General features: G+C 39.2%; 1 protein-coding gene across 1 annotated transcript in view; it reads left to right on the top strand.

Annotated features, from left to right (window-relative positions):
• Window positions 1–2064, top strand: part of LOC106869957 (uncharacterized) — a 17387-nt gene extending 15323 nt beyond the window's left edge. Inside the window, exons 4-5 of the mRNA XM_014915902.1 lie at window positions 494–577; window positions 1933–2064. Coding sequence (XP_014771388.1) covers window positions 494–577; window positions 1933–2064 — 216 coding nt within the window. The remainder of the gene's footprint in view (window positions 1–493; window positions 578–1932) is intronic.
• Window positions 2065–2455: the final 391 nt, after the last annotated feature.

Raw genomic sequence — 2455 nt, 5'->3', positions numbered from 1 at the left:
TGTGTGTGTGTGTGTGTGTGTGTGTAGGTCCAACTTTCACAAAATACGAACGGCAGAGAAATTTAAAGGGGTAGGAGAAAGGCATTATATGTCCAACAAGTGTTTCTGGGGGCTCGGCGATACCCTTAACATAGGATGAGACGAGCCTCCGTCATCAGGGTAGAGAAGATCTTACATTCCAGATCTTAATGCAGCGAAGTTCAAAGATGGAATGATTAAATGTGGAAAGTTAAGTGTATTAGAGGGGGGGGGGAATTCGGATGGTGGTATCAAGACAGTGTATAGTGAGAAAGAAAAGATAGTTCGAGAAGAGTGAGGGGTTAATAATTAAGCTAGTAAGGGAGTAGTAGTAGAGATGGGGAGTAAGAAGGTGAATAGGAGGGTGGGGGTTGATGGCATCTGAATGGTAGTCTATTGTGGAATTGTACTGGTGATGTCATCACTTGGTTCCACTCTCTTCCTGGTTGTTAGGAAAACTCTTATTCACTTTCAGGATAATAACCGAACCTGCAACTCATCTACCGATTTCTTCGATATAACCATGGGCTCATCTGACTCAGCCCACTTTACTGATCTAGTAAGCTTATTCCTTCTTTCGCAAATTAAACAACACTTCCCTAACCTCTCCGGGATGACACACTCTTTACAGGAACTGGATTATCTCGATCGTCTGTGGAACGCACGAAGAAAGCCTTTCACAAACTTTTTAAAAACTATAACCTGAGTATCTCATTCGAAAATGACACTAAAATGGCCAATTCCTAGACGTTACTCTGGACTTAAATACAAATCACCCTTTCCATAAACTCAATCAATCTTTACAATACATCAATGTCCTATCAAATCACTCTAAACTTACCCTTAATAGTATACTATCCCATTCATTTGGATACTAACCAGTCAACCCCTCCCCCTCTTTATTCACGTCTCTCTATTCAATTTCGTACACCTCTGCTTACAACTGTATTCCCCCTCCAATACCAACCCACAGTCATCACCTCACTAACCACTGCTATCTCGACCACCAACTCATCCCCACAGTTCCCCCTTCTATCTTCTCTCATACCTTTTTACATACCTTAGTAATCTCTCTCTCTCTCTCTCTCTCTCTGTCACTGAACTAGACACCTTATTTCCCTCAAATAACTGCCATCCCTTTTCTCACCATCTCAACCAATAATTGTATTTTATTAATAATTTATTTGTAATAATTTTATTTTATTAATAACCTTCACAAAAATTTGAATATTATCACCAACTCTGAAATCCATCAAAAACCATGTGACTATAAAGAATGTAGAATCATTCAAAATAAAAGTATTCTATAAATAACCACTCCCCAACGGACCAAGAAATGTTGCCAACTTCAGCAAGCAGTGCTGCTGCTGCTGCTGCTGTTGAATTTTACCCAAACAATCAGTTGTGGAAAACAGCTCATCGATGAACGTCATGGTATACTACTACCGCTACCAAGCCTAATTCAAATTAATAACGGAGGAAAATTCCTCTTTGAATAATGTCATATTTATGCACACTGAAGAGATCGTACTAGTAATGCATAAATCGCTGCATATGAATATGCAGCAATATGCAATTAATGCGATCGAAACACGTGTCGGACAATTATTATGAATAAACCAACTATAAATAAACATGAAGTTTGAATGTTCCATAATCACTCTAAACCCATCCTTTTTTCACTTATTTTCCACTTTTTTCACTTATTTCCCCTTTTTTACACTTATTTCCCCCTTTTTTCACTTATTTCCCCCTTTCTTTCACTTATTTTCATTTTCATTATTTCCTATTTTTATACTCTTTTGTGTTACATGATCAAACAATACGAATCTTCTTTTCAATAATGTTATCCAATCTAAGCTCGTCTGAGTTATTCGAATATTTTCATTCCATCTTTTATGTTTCGTTTTCCAGTATCGTTCGAAGATCGGAACTGAGTTTTACCACATTGCTTCTCTGAGTATAGCATTTAAAACTCAAGGAACTGATTGCTCCCCGCCACAGCAAAACATAATGGAAGGCGATCTTTACAAAGGACTTGATTGACATTTGCATCTGTCTCGCTGGCGATAGTAGCTATTCAGCATAATATGAGAAGTCAGCGAACCGTGGATACTGAATGAATGTATGGAGGGAGTTTTCTCCTTTCCTCATATCAAACAGACTTGGCTACCTGCTTACCTGTGTCTTACCTGGCTACCGACTTACCTCTATTTTACCTGACTACCGACTCACCTGTGTCTTACTTGGCTACCGACTTGGCTGTGTTTTACTTGGCTGCAAGCTTACTTGTGACTCACCTGGTTACTGGCTTATCTGTGTCTTAACTGGCTACTGGTTCACTTGTGTCTTACCTGGTTACCGGCTTATCTGTGTCTTACCTGCTTACTGGCTCACCCGAGTCATACCTGTTCCACTGGCTTACCTGCAGTTATAC

Source organism: Octopus bimaculoides, chromosome 1 (genome assembly GCF_001194135.2).
Source record: "Octopus bimaculoides isolate UCB-OBI-ISO-001 chromosome 1, ASM119413v2, whole genome shotgun sequence".
Lineage (NCBI taxonomy): Eukaryota > Metazoa > Mollusca > Cephalopoda > Octopoda > Octopodidae > Octopus > Octopus bimaculoides.
Note: the sequence above shows the minus strand (reverse complement) of the source record. Positions and strands in the feature narration are given on the sequence as shown.